The sequence below is a fragment of the Papilio polytes genome, unplaced genomic scaffold (genome assembly GCF_000836215.1).
Source record: "Papilio polytes unplaced genomic scaffold, Ppol_1.0 DF823957.1, whole genome shotgun sequence".
Classification (NCBI taxonomy): Eukaryota; Metazoa; Arthropoda; class Insecta; order Lepidoptera; family Papilionidae; genus Papilio; species Papilio polytes.
The window spans coordinates 209,256-230,008 of record NW_013525247.1 but is presented as its reverse complement, the minus strand read 5'-3'; the positions used below and the strand labels follow the sequence as shown (position 1 = coordinate 230,008).

At 32.9% G+C, this 20,753-nt stretch overlaps 1 protein-coding gene across 1 annotated transcript; it reads left to right on the top strand.

Moving 5' to 3' along the window:
* Nucleotides 1-733: 733 nt before the first annotated feature.
* LOC106101758 lies at nucleotides 734-20,749 on the top strand. The gene is made up of 4 exons (XM_013281093.1): nucleotides 734-1,047; nucleotides 19,059-19,232; nucleotides 19,414-19,706; nucleotides 19,936-20,749. The coding sequence occupies exons 1-4, from the start codon at nucleotides 841-843 to the stop codon at nucleotides 20,621-20,623; spliced, it is 1,362 nt and encodes a 453-aa protein (XP_013136547.1). The 5' UTR covers nucleotides 734-840; the 3' UTR covers nucleotides 20,624-20,749.
* Nucleotides 20,750-20,753: the final 4 nt, after the last annotated feature.

Below are 20,753 nucleotides of genomic sequence, written 5' to 3'. Positions count from 1 at the left end.
TAGATATAAGACACCAAGTTTTTGTGCAATTTCTACATTTTCAACTTGTCTTTTTTCATTGTTCTTAAACTTTGTATCATACTTGTTTTGTCACATATTAATACCAAATACAGTTTAATATAAAAATCGTAGTTTTTATGTTCAGTCGCGTAAGATTATTTTGAATATAGTGTATGTTCATATTTTTTGTTTTTTTATTTCTATTGTTACACTTCGTACTTGACTGATAAAATATATTCTCGCGTACAACGATGCTGCCGATAAGTGTGAAGTGCTCAAGTGTTTACGAGATCCTATAAATTAATAATCCTCTATAAATATTGTAATGTATTTAAATTGGTATCGAAGAAAAATTTAGTGAAAGTCCCCGAATACAAAAGAAGTATTGTGTCATGTTTCATGTTTAAAAATTAAATTGCACGCCCTCTTTTAGAACTCAATAAAACTACATTCACAGTGTCAAAGATCTGAACGGTTTTAAAGAAATGTGTCAAAAGAGGGCGCTACAACTATTTTAGAGGCAAAAGCGAAGGGATTAAAAAAAATAATTGACTACTATTAATTTTTAATTAAGATCTTTCTTTAAATAAATAAAACTATATCCCATGCCAAGAAGAATAGTATTGTCTACAATTGACTTCTTCAAGTGCATATCGAGGAAGGGTTTTGCAGGCTATTCATTTCATTTCGTCAGCTAGCAGCTACTCACTACTCAGTATTGTTGTTACCGCGATCGTTGACGGTTGAGTTGGTCCGTGAAGCGAACGTGCGCAGTTTGCCGTTAAATTTAAAATACACGACCTTATGTTTTCATCAGCCTATGTTGAATTTTAATAAAATATGCTCGCAACGAGTTCGGAAACGATCGTTGAAATAAAGGACGATGATTTTAACAAATCAGTGGATTCTATAATGAGATGTGAGGAGTTCAAGAGTAATTTTGCGAGGAAGCTTTCTAATAGGTATATCTCTAGATCGCCGTCTGTTTCGGGACCCGAAGCATCTATAAGCCGACCATTAGAAAACCGCCAGGATATAAAAAGTCATGTAAGTTTGCAGTATTTTTTAGTTACCTAACCCTAAAAATATCCCGCGCTTGCAAATTATGACCCAAAGTCTCATAGAATAGTAGTATTAATTAGCGAAGTTTTCTTAATTGTGTGGAAAAAAGAGAAAGTGTTTTGTAGATTTAAATCTTTGAATACTTAAAAAAATATAACGGAATTTGGTTCTACGTCGCTTGGAACGCCTACCTACCTTGCGTAAAACTTTACTATTTTCATTAAAATGTTATAGTTGTAGGTACGTTTTTGGTTTGTGTTCAAATGTTTTTGTGAGCATCTACTTACTTGTTACTTTATGTTTCCGTTTTTCATACTGTATTATATATATTTTGTAGAGTAATCAATAAAAAAACGGTTGTAGATTTTAATACTAACGGTACAATATCTCTTACATCTCGCATCTGATCTCATCATACTAAAAAATGTAATCAACCCTTGATCAAACATTGGACAATAATTTCCCACTTTAAGGTACCGGTATATTTTTATTTAATTTCATCATTGGTAACTCTAATAAGTTCTAACTTCAGGTTCATAACCCCATCTTATTAAAATAAAATTGTTTTCAAAATCTAGACAAAACTTACCTAAACAGTAACCAGTTTACAATTATCTAAAAAAATAACTTGTTCAAACAAGTTCCAAATATTAAATCAATTTTGGTCGACTAAAATAAATACACAGAATTTGGTTTGTATGGTTATATACAAGTTTTACTACAATATGCCTGTCATTGTGTGACATCACACAATTTCACTAATTTTTGTTTTTCATTCATGTCTTGATAAAACTGTCACCGAGACTTCTGATCGTTACAAGAAACCAGAAAGTTGTTAATAATCAACCATTATCAATCCAATTAGTCAGCGCGTCCACAAATTAAAATAAGCTTCTTCAAGCAACTGTAAATGTATAAGTAACTAGCTGTTGCTCGCGACTTCGCCCGGGTGGAATAAAAAATAAACAATATAAAACAGTCTATGTTACTCACTGATAACATAGCTTATGGATGGTGATTTTTTTTAAATGGGCCCTGTAGTTTTTGAGTTATTTAAATACATCATCAACAGCTCCCTATACGTCCCCACTAAGGAGCTCGGAGCCGTAACTTAGGGTGACTAAGCCATAGTCAGCCACGCTGGGGAAGATTGGTTGACTTGACACATATCTTTGAATTTTATCGCCGATATGTGCAGGTTGCATCACGATGTTTTCCTTTACCATAAGAATTTCAATACATACAAAAGTACAAATTATTCCTCTTTATAATATTAATATAGATAAGTGAAATCCTGTCTCTTATAAATAACCACGATTTGTCTAAAACAATAATTAACATGATTTTTCTAATTGTTTATTAAATATTGAAAATGCGTCGGCTTGACGCTTCTGTATTTTTTGGGAGGAATTTCTCCTTTGATAGGTTAACTTTAATAAGAACTCTTACGCAATAAGAGCGTGGTAACACAATATGTGTTCTCAGCACAAATGATATGTGCTTGTATCTGATAAGATGTTTTTTTATCGATCATGATCACATTTCAAATACTACAGCAATATCTAATGTAGATATTTCCTCTATAAAAATTAAATGTTTCGTTCTAGCACGAGATTTTTATGTTAAAAACTGAACCAAGTTATTTACGGAAATCTAGGGTTTATTACTTAACGTAAGGACTGAACCACGGATCGAAATAGTCTACAAAATATATGTAGGAATACAAGATCGTTTGTGAAATGAGGTTATTTTACGTTAATATTACGTGCTTGACCCATTTACGTTTCGGACTGAAGTATTTGCGTTAGAAATACTAAATGGTGGTGTAAATTATTTCACATTACCAACTTTTAATTGTGTTTGTTATAATTACATTGTTTGCGAATAAACCTTTTGCTATTCCGAGCGAACTCAAGGTTGCCATAATCAAAAAATAAAATACATATTTTAATAATGTCATCATCATCTTTCTCCTTATCCTAGTCCCGTAAGGTCGGCACAACAGGTTTTTGTCCTCCACATAACTCTATCATACGTCATCTCAGTCATCACTCCCTTTTTGATCATGTCACCTTTTACGCAATACATCCATCTACAAATTTTAATATTGTCATAATTGTAATACCATCACATTTAAATTACTTCTTTTTAGTTTGGTATTAAATGGTATATGATCATTGATAGTGTGTGTTTTCACTAATGACTTAATTAAACCACTCCTCTTCCACACAGGAAGTTTTCCCCTTCCGGAGTATGTTCATTATAATTGGAATATTGTTTACGTTTGCGGAAGTCATCACGAGCTTTTCATATTAATAAAACAACTTCGATATGGCTTCCTTGTCATTGCGACGTTGCGGAGAAAGTTATAAATGTGTTAGACAAACTTTTAATTTTCATCACATAAGCTCTAAACTCCCACTATTAATAAAAACTTAATTGTTAAAGACATGGCTAACCGAATGAGACATTTAAAAAAAATATCTCTCTCGTTTAAATCAATCACATACGTGAAAAATATTACCATCTTGTGTAATAAGGTTGACAATGACTAGGTTTTAAATAAACGTAAAAATTAAAAATTAAGCTAAAGGCGGATGACTGAGCTGTCTGCCACAAGACTATGTACTACAATATAGAAAAACAAGGTCATTATTTACGCCTATGAGCATGGCACAATTACTAACACTTCTATAGAAGCATGAAAGTTACTCACATATAAATAATTTCTTGAAACTTAAGACGCAAATGATTTACCAGATATTCTTTATATTCCTTACTTGATGAATGTGCCAAGTAACGTCCATATCTGACAGCCACACTCACACTCAGTCGCTAAACCAAGTCCCTTGGTGCAGATTAGTATAATAAAGTCTAAACAACCATTTGAGACGAAAAATTTGTTTTAAATGTAATATAGATACTTAAAATGTCATATCTTGAATGTAATAAAGATTTTGAGTTAATTCAACTTATAGTCTACTAGGTCTTAGACTCTAGGATAACAATAGAATATTTCAGCATATGAATAAGTTTCTTTCATACATAAAAATACAGTTATTTTTAAGTAAGTGATGCACTACGTTGAATGTTCAACTAACGACAACTAATACTGTTTATCAATCATTCAATGGCGCAGCGTTCCTGGTTTCTTGCGGCATTAGCACCGCTACCTGATTGCAGTTCTCACACGAGTGTTAACTACGTTCAAGGAGATATAGCGAACAAAGACTCGCTATCTCCCTTTCATATCGCGTGAACACCACAATAGCAACGCTCGCTTCCGTCGGTCTTACCACTCTCACACCTGTCGTGAACGCTTGTTCTGTTAATAGTTTTATTTGTTTAACCATTACACCTTTTTATTAAATTACACCACACGGTCTTCCGTTACGTCTACGGATATTTTGTTTCTAAGTCCTATAGGATTAATTGCAAGCGCCATCTAGCGATATTATGTTGACAAGTAAATTGCAAGAGTGCCTGGAGAGAAAGATTGTTTTGGATATATATACATGCCAAGGTATAAATGTATGTTTGGTCAATTGTAATGTCTAAACAATTAGATTTTGGAAAATGAGGTGTACATTCATAAAATGTTGAATTTCTAATACTTCCCGGAAGTCTCTGGTTGGTGCAGTCGGTCGCGTTAATAAACTTTTTCCTCCCATTAGCTACTAGTTTATGTGAATATTTTTTAATACATTCATGTCAAAGGTTAGTTGTTGGAATGATAAGCGAACGTAACGGGAATTGCGGTTGATAAACCGACGGATACAATAAATATTACCTTAGTCACGAAGCGTCGTGGCGTAAGGCACGTGCTTCGCATGCGACACAGCTAAATGCGCTTCAAATACGTGTAGCACGTGATTGTAGTCCTTTGCTTTGTTACTTCAGTACTATTCAAGGGGAACGCAACAAATAAACTTGCTACTGCTTTCCATCTCTATCATACCACTATTAGGGCCTGTGCCACCACGCTCAGGCTCAGCTTAAAAGCGACTGTCAGATAGAGTACCAAAATCCGTTATTTTCATATATTTTATACGCTGGATTGTTATCTGACGATTTACAAGAATTGTGGGAATGACCCTTAGTGTTTTTTTTCTAGCTGCCACGCACCTACACGATGCCTGAAACCCATTTGTCTGCTTACTGATCTCTATCCGTTCTTGGCTACCATTCTTTCCACGCGTTAAGTACACCTAAATATTTAGGAGAATTATTTCAAAGCTCCTTTTAAATCAGAGTCGGCAGCGATTTTGCGTGGGTCAATAAATTTATCAGGGTGCACACCCGGTGTTTTTAGTAAGAAGGGTAAAAAATCGAATAAGCTAAATCCCGCGTATTGTCAACACTGAATGTATTTTATTGTAAGTACCACTTTTACTATTTACTATTATTCTCTAGTATTCATTCATAATGAATGAACAATGTGATTTAAAATATTATACATTCATCTGAATGAATGAATACGTGCCAACAATTTGTTTTCATAGAATTTTTTTATGAATCACATGTATGTAGTTAGAAACGTATTAATTGAGTGGTATAATATATTAAATATCATAATTATTATGATTATGTTATGTAATAAGAATTATAAAGTATAATAAGTTGTTAACTATAGTCTGCATATAGTAAATGTTTACTAAATCAAGGGAATACTTCGCTTGACTACATAGGCATACAATTGAAGTCATGACTTGTATCTTAAAGACCGAACATAATGATTCTTTAATGCAAAATATTTGGTAATATATTACTTGCATACGGTAATACTACGTACACACATACTCGTACAATGTATTGGAAACAATAATCTTACATAAATAACCAAATACAAACCGAGAGTCTGGAATAACACTCTTTGTGATAAGGTCAGTAGCCCAAACTCATCTAAGCTGACCAAAGGATGGTTGACTTACGTATCTTTGAAATGTTTTTTCACATATCTGCATGTTACAGGATCTTTACCTTCACCGTAAGTACGTCATATATGAAATTAGATAATCGGACAATATATTATTACATGGCGGTGGTGGACCTTCAGATGTGCTCACTCCTGAGTCACCGACGCTCTCACATTGTATATACTCGTACATTATACGAATTACACTATTAGTATGCGAATAGCGACCTTAATAGATCCGGGTTAGAATTTTTATTGTATCTCATTTGGGCTCTTACATAATCCATGTATTGTTACACTATGCTCTATATTTATAGTTCCGTAAGACTTTAAGATCCCACGTCTCTGATAAACGGCAGGTAAATGTAGTTAGGTTACCAATGAGGTGTATCTAATGTTTTATGTTCACGTTTACATGCTAATGCTACGCACTATAGACCTTTGTTTTTTTTGTCTTCTTAAACAGACTATGTTTAACACCTCGGCCAAGTTTCTAACGAATTATTAAATCGTGATGTTTAGTCATATTATTTTTTTAATATAGATAAATCATACTCTAGTCAATGCATGAGAAACCTGATATTACGCATTGAGTCCGCATTTCGATAAAACTTGGCATAGATGTAGACGATAGTCTGGTAGAACACATAGGTTACTTTTTTTTTATTTCACGCTAACGTAGTCGCGGTCGAAAGCCAGTTACTATTTTCAAGACCTTGAATATATAAGTAGGATTTCAAGGCTTTAGAAAATTGGAAATCATCGTTAATTTCACGCGTCGTCAGTATATTAATAACCATTTGTAATGAAATTTCACGGCGTCCAAGCACATTTCCAGATAAATCTATGCTTGAGTTGTTGAGACTTAATATTTTCATAATAATGTCAAAGTTGACGACATCAACTCCATATCTTGTTAATGTTATAATTGCGAAAGATAATATATATAATAGATGGATGTATGTTAATACGTATCTCCAGAATTCATTAACGGATCACATTTTATTGCATTAATTATTACACATTCTAGTCCAATCTTGACCGACATGACTGACAGAGGTCCCATATGACTGACTTGTTCAACTTGACCCCAGCAGACTAAGCCATCTGTTGGCATAACAGACTTACACGTAAGATGACTTAAATGAAAGTAGGTACATTTAATTACCATTTAGTGTACATGCTTTACATATATTCTGACACAATCTGTTTCAATTCACATATGTCTAAAAGTAAAACTTGTTAACACATAATTGGCTCGACGGATATATTGGCTGTTCATAACAGAATTTTTAGTGGGGCATAGTGGCAAACGGGCGCAGCGGTCCTTGGGCCGCTAGGATGTTTGAAAAGAATAATACCATTAACTGAATTTAGACTATGTAAATAAATATAATAAGTTCTTCGTAGTTGGTATACAATATAACTACGAAGTCTTAATTTAAAACATTTTATCGTTCTAAGTTACCAAATAAATAATTTCATAATCATAAATCGATACGATTGTATCAAACAAATTGTAATCATAATGAATTATATTATTCCTTCCTTATGTTACATTGTTCTTATGTCACTTTTATTCAAATGTGTTACAGTTAAACACATGTAAAATTATGCATATTTTTATTGTGGAATACATAATTCGCCAACATCCATTGATGGACGAAAGATGGTTTAATCATAATACAATAATTAATATTTTAGTTTTCCATGAAGTGTTCAACGCAGAGTATTTGCATAGATTGTCTAAATAAGATAGATTAGTTTGATAATTCTTTTGACAATTTAGTAGGGATGTGTTATGTAAAATCAAGCATGATTCTTTTCGATTTTCGATTTTTATTCTTATAGAAGTCGGAATCGATAGATTCATAGTTATAACTTATGAATTAAAAAAAAAAAAAACATTATTTTCTCAAATTAATAATGTCCTGCAGATCCATTACAAATAATAGAAGTAAATAAATATTTGTGACTACTACAGCCGTACGTAATCGAATTGGATTTCGCTATTATTATTGTCATCGCTAAATTCTCTACACTATAATCAATACTAGAACTGTCCTCTTAATTATTTAATAAGAAAATAATAATTTTAGTTAAGTTCGATATTTTTTTAAACCGAATATCGATAGTTCATAACTGTTCGCTATGCGCGTTTGTTTCGTCACTACGATACCTGTCTATTATGTACGGTATTTGCCTTCATACAAAGTTCTTTCGATACTTCATTCATTTATCAAAATATTCTATCTTATTTAGACAAACAGAGTTAAAGTTCTACCGCTTTAAATTAATATTGAAAAAGTGTAAATCCACTTCCTAAACATTTACCCGTTAGATTAATTGAACAGCTCAACGAATTAACAATTTGTTCAAACTTCATACACACAATTATTCGCACGCTATTTAAGACATTCGCACAATACTGTCGTGTTTTCATGTTGATTTGGACTTGTCATAGTTAATAAATGAAATGAAAAGTATCAAATTGGCTTAATCCAAGTGGTCACCGGTATCCGGGTATATTTGTTTTTATGTAATGTTTATTGTAACTGTTTCGGTACTAGAAACTAAAATAGTCAACAGAAATTATCAATAGTAGTAAAGAATGGCAGATAAATTGCGAACGTAATAACTAGCTAGTTTAAACTAGCTTGCAGACGCGACTCCGTCCGCGTGGAGTTTAAAAAAAAACAAAAGTGAGTATCCTATATGAATATTAAAGTATTATTAGCTTGAAATTAATCGCTAATTTATGACAAAGTTAAGGCTAAACGACACGATATATTTAGTTGAAATACAGCGCATATTCAGTAACAATACAGTAGTTAGTGCAGTGTAACAAGTGCGTGTCTCAAGGCGTAATAATGGTCATTTAACTGATTATGATTACTATGCGATGGATAATAATCAATTGCAGTTGGTGATTTATATTGCAAATTATATAGGAACTAGTTGCTCGCGAATTCACCCGAGTGAAATTAAAAAATAATAAAAGCACATCCTATGTTACTCACTGATAACGCAGCTTTTTAATGGTGAAAGAATTTTTGAAATTGACCCAGTAGCTGTTGAGTTGTTTCAATATTGAAATAATGTATTCTTGTATATATTTAGAAAAATACAAATTTTTCCTGTTTTTAATATTAGTATAGATTAATTTCAATTTCATTAACTTTCGATACACTAATCTTACTTCTTACTAAAATTATAAATGCGAAAGTTTAGATAGATAGATGGATGGATGTTTGTTAGAGTTTGTAGTCTAAACAACTGGACGGATTTCAATGAAATTTGGTGCAGATGTAGAGGATAATATGGAAGAACACATAGGCTAGTCACTTTTGTTTTTTTTAATTCCACGCGGACGGAGTCGCGGGCGAAAGCTAGTCGTTTTATATTTACTGGTAAGATAGTAATATTTTTCACGGGTATGTAGGATATATGTGGTAGAAATTAAATACCTGATAGTTTAGTATGACTACGTTCTTGAATGGATGCTACACAAGGTCTGTTTGAGTTACAGATATATTTAAATTCAACGCCCGTTTCAATTAATTATCGTTGCGTTCATTCACTGTCACTTTTATACACACATTTTGAACTCTATCACGATGTATTAAAGTTGATTGTATATAAAAAGAAATTAGATACCTCGTCGCCTTGTAGAGCAAGGCGAATTCGTCGTTTCCGATAATGTCTGTTGTCGAAACCATTGTTTTCTTTTTATTAATTAGGTGTTTTTGAAATGAGGTAAAGGTGTGACTTTCTATACATAAAAATAAATGTAGTGACAATAAAGGTTAAACTGTTAATAAAAACGATTAAAATCATTTATTTATAGATGCATTATTAATATTTATTATACAGAGAAGTTATATACATATGTAAATAGAGATAATTCAATTAGCAAAATATAAATACCGGTAACCGTTACTTGATGTCGAAATATCTCATTTTCATCTTATATTTATAACAAATTTAAGAGGCTGTAAATATAAGAAACATTGTTAAATTATAATTTCTCAATAGTTGAAGCATCTTAATTGCATTTCACAATACACCACGGCCAGCAACGCGGCACAGCGCCGAGTTTCCCGCGCGAAAGTACCCGCCTGTCGCCGGTTGTTCGCAGGAAACGTTTTAAGACCTATAAACCTGCCGGGTGCGTTTCACATTAGTCGACTTATATTTAGTTATAATGTCTAGAAATACGTATTCGTTAGTATTCTGCATTGTAGACTTTTGTGTGATATTTTTACTCTTTACAGGTAACAAATTCGTACACTAGATTTATCTTTTTTATGTAGTGGAGAAATTAATTTTAATGTTGGTTGTAACAAAGTTAAAAATATAAAAGCAACCTGTACAATTTAAAATTTCAATTAATTAGACTGGATTAATTGTAAATAGTTTAGCAATGGAAAGGTAAACGGAAGGCAACTATAAGCGGGCAATTAAACGTGATTTACAGAGCCAATGAGTTTTCTATGTTCCCTTGTTCCCTTTCTATGAGAAGGAAAGGTAACTTCAACCTAAATAGATGTGTGTGATCTTGTGGTTTGTTTACTAATAATTCAACAATCGATCTTTAAAATTATATCGAAGGTTGCTTTTTTTTATATTACCCTTTAAACAAAGATGAGTTTTTTCTGATCTGTATTTGAAGTTATTGGATAAAATTATGTTTTTAAATGCCTTTTAAAAATAAAAACAGATCGACACTATCTTATAGTTTTATATCGCTTCTGAATCACTGGAAGTTTTAGGCACACAATAATATAGTTGTTCAAATAGTATGAATGGTTAATTCACTTACAGAAGAATTCACAGAATTTGTGAAAAAAAAATATTAGTATGAAAACCGGCGGTACATCCAGGATGCATTAGCAAAGCAAACAACAAAATTTTGTTGTCTTTATATCGTCAATAACCTTGAGTTTTCGTCCATAAAAATACATACAAACATTGTTATCCTTTTAATCGTAAAAACAGACATATTAGTGAAAAATAAACTATCATAACTAAGACGTACTATCAGGGAATTTGGCGGTGCCAATGATCTAAACGCATCATACAACAACGCTAAACAATAATAAATAGGGCACAGCTTTTAAATGTATTTATACTACAAAGGTCGGAAGATCGGATAAAGTGGTATAAAGCTAATTACTTTTATTGTTAACCAGTCGTTTGCGCATCTTAATGCTCCATAAATGGTTATTTCTAAATGGCAAAGATTGTCTCGTTTCAATGCAAAATTTTTAAAGGTAGAACACCGTAAAGTGCCCTGACTGTACGTACGATAACCTGCCAAACGACAATTACACATTAGTGGAGGTTATCTCAAGATCAAGGTCGTTGACCCAAAGATTGCGTCAAACACTTTTACAGTATCGATTTATAGTTTTGTATTTATATAGCCCTGTTTTTTGCGTACTTGTACGATTCAGGATTTTTTAGCATTTTAAAAATTTATTTTTTGAATTAAATTAAATAACAACCATGCACAACCATGCATTATGCAGTCATATTTGGATAGCTTTATGCAAAGATATGCAAACGTTTATAAACGCTTGTTAGTCGGTTATGATCAGTAAAACAAATTTTTATTTATGTAAATAATATTTGATCGGAATGTTTTATTTGATTTATGTAAATAGTGTATGAAAGGAATGTAACAATAGGATTGCTCATATGGTGTTCAATAGCAGAAACTTTTATTTGTAAGCAAACAAACACAAGACACTTAAACACAACTATATAGTCGAAGAATTAAATACGCTTCCCACTTAACTTCGAATATTATACAGAAGACTGACAGAAAACGATAACATTTACATGTATTACTAGCTGTTGCCCATGACTTCGCCCGTGTGGAGTTTTAAAATTGAAAACTTACGTTCGCCCCTTTATTCATCCTATCCCTAGAGTATTAACTAAGTAGTAATCTATGTAATAACAGAAATCTACTGATGCCAGATTCCAAATTTCTAAGCCCGGTAGTTTGTGAGCTGATTTTTCGGTTTCCCTTATTGTTTGTGTTATTTTTTGTAAACTATTAGTCCAATTGAAATACTGTAAAGGACAAATTTATTTGGATAAGGACAAACGCCTTTATTTGGATAAGGATTAATATTGAAAGCAATAATAGAATGCCGCAAATAGCGTTCGGTTTTTAACTTATTTTTACCATAGCAATTGACAATTGAACGTATAGTAACGTTTAAGTAATGAATTCTACCATGACTGACATCGATTTCAAAGTAATACTAACTGTACAATATAGATATAACAGGTACAATAAGTGAGGTTTAAGGTTTAAGTAATTCAAAGAATCATTTCGTTACTTTTAGTGTATTGTTTTTTTGAGAATATTTTGTTTTAATTTTGTTTGGAAGTCGGTTTTGTTTTTAAGTACAAAGTCGTGTAGACGATGCAAAAGACCTGTGAATCATCCAGGCCGGATTCAGACAATTTAAGGCCCCTACACACCGACTGTGAAATGCCAGGTGGTGCCAAGTCGCGTGGAACCACTTAATATGTATCTACCAGGGAGGGTGTAAGCTACCATGGCGATTCGTAGTTCAACATTAGAGGTCATTATACTTTACTTTAGTTTAGACGAAGAAAATAAAACAGGATCCAACAGTAAATATGGTAAATATGGCCTATTAAAAGGTTACTTTATGAGTGTTACGTCACATTTAATGAGTTTAACCAAAGTATATCATTTTGGTTTAACGAAACTCCCCGAGAAAGTAGGTTTTAAGTTGAATAAAATAAAAATAAAGAACTAATAAAACAAATAAACGTTCACTTCTAAAGTCCTTTTTGGAATTTTTAGCTTTAATAGCTGCGATTTAGAAACATTCCGACGGTTATTCATTTGTAAATTGAACCGGTTAGCTAGAGATTGTTTTTTTTTTTGTGAATGTTTTGTTGTATAATATGTTAATGACGATATAAGAATAATATTGCAATCAAAACGGCGATTAACGAAATCAATGATGTGATGTCCTAGCATAATTTAAAATCCTAAATATTATTTTACCTTACAATCTATATCTAAATAGATAAAATCAATGGGACATAAAACAAAGTTATTTTAGATAAGATAAAATTTAGAAGTATAGAAAATAATAGATTTCTCTCAGTTTTTGTGTCAAAAGTTCTTTGCTCTCTAGACTTTTCATTGACTGGTCGAATAAGGATTTAACTTAAATCACGTTGAATTCATTCAAAATTATTGTATTCACATTTACCGTATAATTTTTTTAATCTCATGATAAAATAACTGATTAATATCTTAATATGGTTACCATTAATAAATACTTCTTGGCAATTAATTAATACAGGCTTATAATTATACCCTACTCTTTTAGTCTTTATGTAAACAGACCTTGAATTATGTTTTAAGTACTTTTTCGACCGGCACAAGAATTAAACACAGTGAAAGTCAAACCTAATGTAATAAATTGAATATTTTTTATATACAACGTAAACAAAGGCAAACCATCTTTGGCTATTATTATGTTATTTAGCGTGAAATATCTTCGATATCGATGAATAGAGATCGTATTTTAGGTACTCGGGCAACGCTTCAATCGTTCTATAAAACTTATTTTATTTAAAAAGGAAAAAAACTATAGCGAAAGTTTCTGTCTGACAGATTCCTTAACTAGATAGTAATAAAAAAAAAACAATTATGCAACATATTGAAAGAAAGTAGGTCTTTGCCCTAAAAAAACACATTGAAAGTCCTTTAATAAAAGGCAAAACTGTCTCATTTCTGAGTTGACGAAACTGTTATCTTGTCCGGATAAATCTATCACCTACACGCCACCAAATATTTCAAGTAAGCGTTAAAATTAATTAATGTGACATATGTAAATTATGTGTAAAAATTCATTTATTTTTATGAATAGTTAACGATTTCTTAAAATAAGGTCGTCAATTCGTTTGTATATTTCATCTCTAGCGCATGCAATGAGTATGGTTTAAAAATCACCAATTTTAATGAACCTTTGTTTTGGTTGCCCTTCCGCCAGTGTTCCGGCGGTTAATAGTGTCCACGCATAATAAATATTGTTACCGGATCTAACATGAACAGATGAAGCGACACGGACTGCTGACGTGAGCGGCATACATCGATGGCTCGTGTCCATAGTGCACGCAATCACACGCTTTGTTTTGTCAATATAAGCAACCCTATTGATCTAGTCGTATATGTTCTTTTATAGCAATTATTACGGAAAAAATATTTGCTGTTATAACTATACCAGCTGTTGCTGGCGACTTCGCTCACGTAAAATTAAAAAAGGCTATGGCTATAGGCTATGTTACTCACTGATGACGTAGCTTTATCATGGTGAAAGAATTTTTAATTCGGCCCAGTAGTTTTTGAGTTATTCCAATACATACAAAATACAAATCTGTCCTCCTTTTAATACTAGTATAGACTAAGCTTTTCATCAGATATCATCATAAAAATGTACGTAAGTTTAGATTATGCCGACACTCCTCAGGGAAATGGCTTTAATTTGATGATGATGATGATGATGACGGTTTATTTAAGTCTGTTTCGTGCAGTTCCGGCACACGAAGCTTTAGGCTCATGAAGTGTCTAGCGTAAAATAAATAAAAAAAATATTTTTATACATATGTGAGCTAGCAAAAATCTTGTTCTGAACCGATCGATCGTGCAAATTTTTATTCTAGTAGTAACTTGCTGTAGAAGTATACACTATACATATACATGAGACTCAAGTTACCAAGTGCATTTGTATTGTAAATAAATACATTGCTGGCCGGCGATAAGTACGTGGCGTCGTAGGCCGATTAATTGAAACTACAAGCATTGCTCAGGTGATTTTTACAATTGAGCGAAATCTGTGATTTACTTATAGTACGTTTTATCTTTACCAAACACTCGTTTCTCTTTTTGGATTTATTACGATGCATGTTAGGACTAACTAATTCTAAGTCCATAAATAAAAGAATCGCGCACAAGTCGGTAATTCATTATTATTTCACATTATTACCCAAGGAACTTTATTATTAAAATCACTAACAAAAATTATTTTATTTACTTTTATTAGATTAGAAGACATACATGACTACTAATAATCCGCCCTCAGCTTACCCTTCAAGACAAGTATTAATAAAAGAAAACATTTAAACATAATCAGTATACACAAGCTTAATTTTGCACTGGATTTGAATATTCTTTGTTAAATGTTCCTTTTTAAAATTACTGATGAATTGGTGATAGCTGATCTTGGTCATACATGACACATTCAAAAGGCAAACAACACGTATGCTAATAAGCAAAAACAAACAGAATAGGCATTGTATATTGAACTAAACAATCGCTTCTCCCTCCGATGTTGTGCTCGGTCCTTGAAAGATAAGTACAAGAGTGTCTTGTCTTGAATGAATAAAGACGTACGGACTTCTGGCGCCTTTGGATTCATCGGTGTTATTTACGATTGCATCGTTTTCATAAACGTGTATTCAAAAGGCCTTTGTGAACGTTAATCGACACTATCTATACTAAATAAATATTATAAATAGGAAAGATTTGTATTTTTGTGTCTATTGAAATAACTCAAAGATTACTGGGTCGATTTCCAAAATTCTTTTACCCTTAGTAAAGTAATTTATCTGAGTAGCATCTTTTATTACTATTTTTTTTATTTCATGGGAATGAATTCGCGAACAACAGATAGTTTGTAAATATATCGTAGATAGGATCATAAAAAAAAAGGCGCAGAACCACTTGTCAACCATTTATCTTTAAGCAATAAAACTACATCAACTTATGGCAATTACTTTACTTGAAATATCCATACTATTTTACACAAACTGTGATATTCTACTCTAATAATACTTACATGAACATTAGCCGTACATTTTTTCAACATGCTTAACTCTGTTTAAGAACTTATTTCTATCTTAAGTACACTTACCATACTCTGATTATCGTACCGTTATAATTGTAGCATTTTAATCGGGCGCAGCACTCGGTACAGTAGAGTACAGACAGACAATGAATAAAGGTGGGGCAAAGCTTCCGAGGGCCGGCCGGATGCGGCGTCACGCGTCGTCGCCGGACCGAGACCAGCTTGCCTCACAGCCACTGTTAGGCTCATAACACACGATGTATACATATTTAAAAAGTTCGTAGTAATGTAAATACACAATTTTTTTTTATTTTTTAATATTTCAGTTAAGTTAATTCACCATACTAAGCCAAGAAATCTTGGGTTATCGCTTAAGCGACAGCGTTAGCTCTTAAAGTTGGGATTCTCCCTTTACATTATTTGATTTGATTTTTAACCGGTGCTCTAATATATTTATCCCTATTATTTGGTGTTCCATTTATTCGTATAATTGCAGTCACGTGACAAAATGTTCCAGAATTAGCAAACTATTAAAATTAATTATATCATTAATAAGTCACACTAAAGACAATCGTTAGTCCGAAATCCGCTTAACGCGTTACAGTGAATCACAGTTGCGTAACCTCAGTGAAAATGATACGTTATCGACGTGTGCATTGCCACAATGGTTTCTACTTGCCATTGACCCATATAAGAACAACATTAACGCTGTAGTGCTGGATTTACAAGTTGCTCTTTGTAAAAGATCTTTAGTTGTTGAAGATGACTTAATGGGAACCTATAAAACCATGAAATATGGCGTCGTTGTTCTAACTCTGTTTAGTTTCGAAGAGTCCTAAACAACAAACTTCGTAAAGAAAAGAAACTAAACGCTGTAGAAGGTTTTCTTATTCAACAGAAATAGGTAATTTATAATGACACAGAACCCAGACAAGTAAGAAAATGTTAGAAAATCTGAACCTATCATAACCAAACATTTCGGTAGGCCATCCATTACATGGAATCGACTCGTTAGTTGAGAGGTATTTGAAGTGTTAATGTAGACTGTTCCATTGGCCTTGGCAAAGGGTTCCGATCCACTGCCCGTGACACACGAGCCGATGGAAACTCTGCACCTGTGACACACGACACTGTAACAAATGCCGTCCACTGAAGGAAATGGGGTCAACAGATCAGATTACATTTCTCTACACAACTTTGTAATTTATACTTTGATATTTATTTCTATTAGAGTGTAATTCAGACTAAGGTCATGTTTCTCTCTATTTGTTCACTCCAAAATGTACGAAATCTCAAAAGTTAAATCAAATCAGGAAGAGAACTCCTAATTTAATTCTATTCCTAAATTATTTTATTGTTAAAAACAATTAATAAACTTTCAATTACTGAAACTATTGGTACTTATTATATTTTGATCAAATTCCTTGGCATTTGTTTGAGATAAATCAACAATAACTTCTCATTCGCTCATTGAAATTCACCGTAATTTGTTATGAATACGCGTATAGTGACCTAATTCGAGAGTAATTCAGATTACCAGTACACCGACGTGGCCGTTATGTTAGTTTCACACCAGGGCTGAACAGTGAAATATTACAGTACAGGTACAGGCCAGCATAGACAAAGTAACATTCGTATGAATAAAAAAACGAATTAAATGAAGCTGATAACTTCCAACATGTGACGTGCATCTAAAATGAATTACTATACAACATTTTGACCATTCTACTATGCCGTTAATGGAATACTACATTGTTAACTGGTTCTTTTCTGTCTCATCCTTGCAAACAATAGCAGTAGGCACTACTGCACTGTCTCCCAGTTCTGCCCTCATGTAAAACTAGCATTAGCTGACGGTCTGCCGCTGAATGTGTAGTCGCAGTTATTTCGTGTTTTGTTATAGGTATTATTCACTCCTAATATTTTTTACTACGAGTATACGGTTTTAATAATGGCATTATAATGTAAATCGCAAATGAACGTACAGCTCTGTTAGTGGACAATGTTAAAAGTAATTGTAAAATCTCTTTCATTAACATTGATTAACTGTATTAATAAAAATAAGTAACGGTGGTAACTTTATAACATAAATGTGTTTCGATCAAGATTTCAAGATCTGGTGATTTTCATAACCTCGACGTCACCCGGTAATCTTTAGTCCAATGAATCTAGGTATAAACTCACATAATTAAGACTTCAACGTAATATTATCTGAAAATAGAAGTGAAGATATATTATGTCATATCTTGGACGATGTACTAACGCCGATAACTTAACATGTCACCAGTTAAAGTCATCTATCTTCAAACGAGCAGGTCATGAATTCCGTCTAAACTCGAACCCTGGATCACATTTTAGATTTGACTTCACTACTCTTAATTAGTTTTTGTCTCACAATTTGTGAAAGCCTTTTAACAAAACAGTTTCGCCATCACTTTCCTAAAATTCTTAAATGGAAACGGTACCAACAAAAAAGCAAATCCGCAAGATAGCGTTTAAAAAATTTGAACACAAATTCGAGAGACAAACCGGTAAAAAATTTAAATCTATGTTCATTCAATAGTTAAATGCATTCCAGTTTAGCCGTCTGTCAGATCAAGTTAACGGGTGCTAGGAACATTTTTCATTGTTCGCATAGAGGTCAATAAGCTACGTCTTAGCAAAAGCGTGGGATGAGTCTGACGTCGCCGATCTAATACGTGTTTGTGCGCGAGTTTTTTTGCAAACGCACATACAAAAGAGTCGCTAACGAGAATTCTGTTGAGATTTGTTTTTATGCACTGAAGGTACTGTTATGTAAGATAAATTACACACCGCATACGGCAGTTTTGTTTCTCACAAGCACAAATGAGAGTAAGACCTGTTTGTTAGAATAGTTATTTAGAATGTAAAATACCAAACAAAATGAGCGCATACGGCATTGTCTTCACACTAAACACAAGTGCGTGTACTGAAATGCGTTCTAAATATATTATTATTTTTGTATTGCTTTAATGTTTCTTTCTACTTTCCAAATCATTACTACTTCCCATGATTAGTCAGTCCAAATTGCAGATTCAACATTGTAAAGTGAAATTACTACACGCGATATTCAACACCTTTTCCTTTGAATTCATAATGATACATTACTGTTCTATGACACGGTTTCAAACATCTCTTTAATATTGTTACAGGTTCCAGAAAGAATTGAGATTTGCACTCAACTTTCGAAGAACGCACGCACGGAGCAGACCGAGGAGCCCGTGAAACCGCCAGACAAGCACAACAATACTAACGAGAACATACGAAAAACAGAAATAAATGTTCTTAATATGGAGGTCGAAACACTGAGATGGCAATTAGCACAGGTAAATTAATCATGTTTTCTAACAGAACGCGAATTTGATGCACCAAAGCTTGTCTTTATTTATAAACATTGCGAAATTGCTGAGCGGTTGTGTCTCGCGAATGTGATATCAGCTGTGCAGACATAGTATTTATATTATTGCTCGGTTTATAATTTGCCAATGTGAGCGTAATTATTTTCAGACTGAGGCGAACAGACAGATGCACATAGCATTACTTAAGCAAATAGTAACTTTCCTGAACAGAATGAAGGAGCATTTTGACGGCGAGAAAAACGAAGATTTACTAAGAAAGAATGTTTCACCCCGAATGATCGCCAGGTCTCTCAACTTCAATGATTTCCCGCGCGCACATTCTGTGTGGCATGTTAACAAAAATGTAGAATATGCCATAACTCCCGCCAAGAAGATAAGTACAAGGAAAATTAGCAAATCTATCAGTAACGTCAATGGTTACAAAGATTGCAATGGACTTTGGTAAATGTTAACTCAATTACATAACTTTATTAAATAGATATACCTTAGTAATACTACTATATCTTTATCCTTTTAAAACGAAAATATGTGTTTCATCACAAAATTTACTAAGCAGAACGTGTATAATCTTTTCTTCGATATTTTGATAATTTAAATGTTACTATATTTAAAAAAAAACACATGGTAAAATTTATTTCGCCACTAAAGTCATGTTCGTTTTGACTTTCAGGAGCCAGTCGAAATTATATCTTGTGCCCGAACATGAATCATCGCAAAAAATTAGCGAAGAAATGTCGAGACTGATTACTCTTGCCAACACGGTGCTAAGCACAAAACTGCCTGATCTCGCTTGTGCTTGCGTCGACAAAAACTCTGAGATTGATCTCAAATTTATAGAAAATAAAATAGAGAGACCTGCATCACTAAACCTATCGAATATTGCCATGAATTTTATATTAGAAGAGGGTCGTAATGTAAAGACTGAGGACACGAAATCCCACAGTTGCATTACGAACAAAATAACTACAACTAATGGGACGAATTCTCTTAAACACGTTGAATCCACTTCGACTACTTCAAGTGACTTGGGCGAAGAATTACCGGAGATAAAGACACTTGAAAATGAACAAGCCGATAATAAAAGTGGAACAGAATCACTCAACGGAAAACAAACTCAAGTTATTGGTAAATTAAATGACTACAATGGTGTATCGAACTTTATCGAGGATGAAAGTGGCTTTTCTTCGATGAGTTCGTTTCAAGAAATAGGAATACCACTCATTAGCATTATACCTCCTTCGCCTTGCAAGGAAGTTGATTATTTGCAAGAGATACCTAATATTATAGAAGAAAAGAAAAAATGGAAAGCGGATACTATCGAATTGAATAAACAAAGCATGAAAGTATTTTGGGTTTGACCTTTTAGTCGCAGTGTACAAATATTGACCACCGACTGTTCGCGTACTCGATGCAGTTCAAATATGATTTCGTTTTATAAATTTGTATTTATTTATAAGTATGTATTAAAATGAATCTTAATTGTGTTCG